Below are 1,408 nucleotides of genomic sequence, written 5' to 3'. Positions count from 1 at the left end.
TAAAAAAAATATTTGTTTTCAACCTACAGATATATCTATTATAGTCCTAGTTATGCATTTATTTTTCAAAGCATTATCACCTTAATATTTCAATGAGACTCCATATATATATATATATATATATATAGGTATACATTCCATGAGCTAAGGCTTTTTAGGTTTTAATTCTTTTAGAGTATTTTTCTATTGGTGGTCGATAGGGTTTAACCAAAAGAACAGAGAATGGGGCTTCTAAAGCCTTCGACTATCATCCAGTTTCTCATTCTTTTTTCTCTCCTCCATATTCCAGCTCTTGCTGCAAAACAAGTATTGAATTCTTCTGTTTTTTTTTTGGTCACTAAAACTCCTGTATATATCATGGAGTTTATACACTTGTACTAACGTTGTTTTTTCTTGCTTATGATGCTAAAAGCCTTATATAGTGTACCTGGGCTCACATGCACATGGACCTAAGATCACAGAAGCTGATCTTGATCGTGTGGCTGATTCTCATTATGAACTACTTAGTTCCTTTCTTGGAAGGTATATCGCGCGATTTTGTTTTGTTTTGTTTTTTTTCTTATATTTTTACACGTTTTTGTTTTCCTTTTTGCTTATAATTTTCTCTTCTAATAACTGTAGTTTCTTGTGACGATGCAGCAAAGAGAAGGCTAAAGAGTCAATCTTTCTCTCGTATAAGAGAAATATCAATGGTTTTGCGGCCTTTCTTGAGGAGGAAGAGGCTGCCCAAATCGCTAGTAAGAGTTCAGATGTTAATTATTAATCACTCATTATAATGTGAAACTATAATCTTTCTTGGACATTTTAAAACCATAAATTATTTCTCACAATTTGGTATAAATTACATATTACATGTTAACTTGTTCCTATTCATTTTCTCCACATACCATTTTTTACCACGTCCTGTGAACTATTAAGCTATTATCTTTAACATATTTTATGTTATTAGAACGTTAATTTCTAGCAATTAATATTTCAGAGCACCCGGGAGTTGTATCGGTGTTCCTAAACCAAGGAAGGAAATTACACACCACGCATTCATGGAATTTCATGATGCTTGAAGATCAGAAGGGTTTCCCTATTCGTAATTCTATTTGGAGGAAGGCCAAGTTTGGAAAAGACACAATCATTGCTAATCTTGATACCGGTATATACATACGTTCTCTCTTTAATTTGACACTTCATTTGCTTTTCATAATTCGTGATTTTTTTTAATCAATGAACATTCTTCATATATGTTCGATTCAATATTTCATATTTGTTTATGTTTGAGATTACCAATTTGGCAATTCGGTTAAAAAAAAGTTGATAAATATTTATCTGAATATTTTAAATGAATCAAATATGTTCATTTCTTTGGTGCAATTCCCTTTGATAGATGGACTAGTAAACATTTTTTTTTTTTTTT

The 1,408-nt window shown here is 31.1% G+C and overlaps 1 protein-coding gene across 1 annotated transcript; it reads left to right on the top strand.

Annotated features, from left to right (window-relative positions):
- Positions 1–222: 222 nt before the first annotated feature.
- On the top strand, positions 223–1,147 carry LOC112093516 (subtilisin-like protease SBT5.4; the record flags this gene model as incomplete). The annotated part of the gene is made up of 4 exons (XM_024172151.1): positions 223–306; positions 413–522; positions 640–737; positions 980–1,147. Coding segments are annotated over exons 1-4 (460 nt in total), but the record flags the coding sequence as incomplete, so codon positions are not given.
- Between the last annotated feature and the right edge of the window lie 261 nt (positions 1,148–1,408).

Source organism: Morus notabilis, unplaced genomic scaffold (assembly GCF_000414095.1).
Source record: "Morus notabilis unplaced genomic scaffold, ASM41409v2 Scaffold6823, whole genome shotgun sequence".
In the NCBI taxonomy this organism is placed as follows: domain Eukaryota; kingdom Viridiplantae; phylum Streptophyta; class Magnoliopsida; order Rosales; family Moraceae; genus Morus; species Morus notabilis.
The sequence above is the reverse complement of the archived record's forward strand: the minus strand, read 5'-3'. Positions and strand labels throughout refer to the sequence as shown.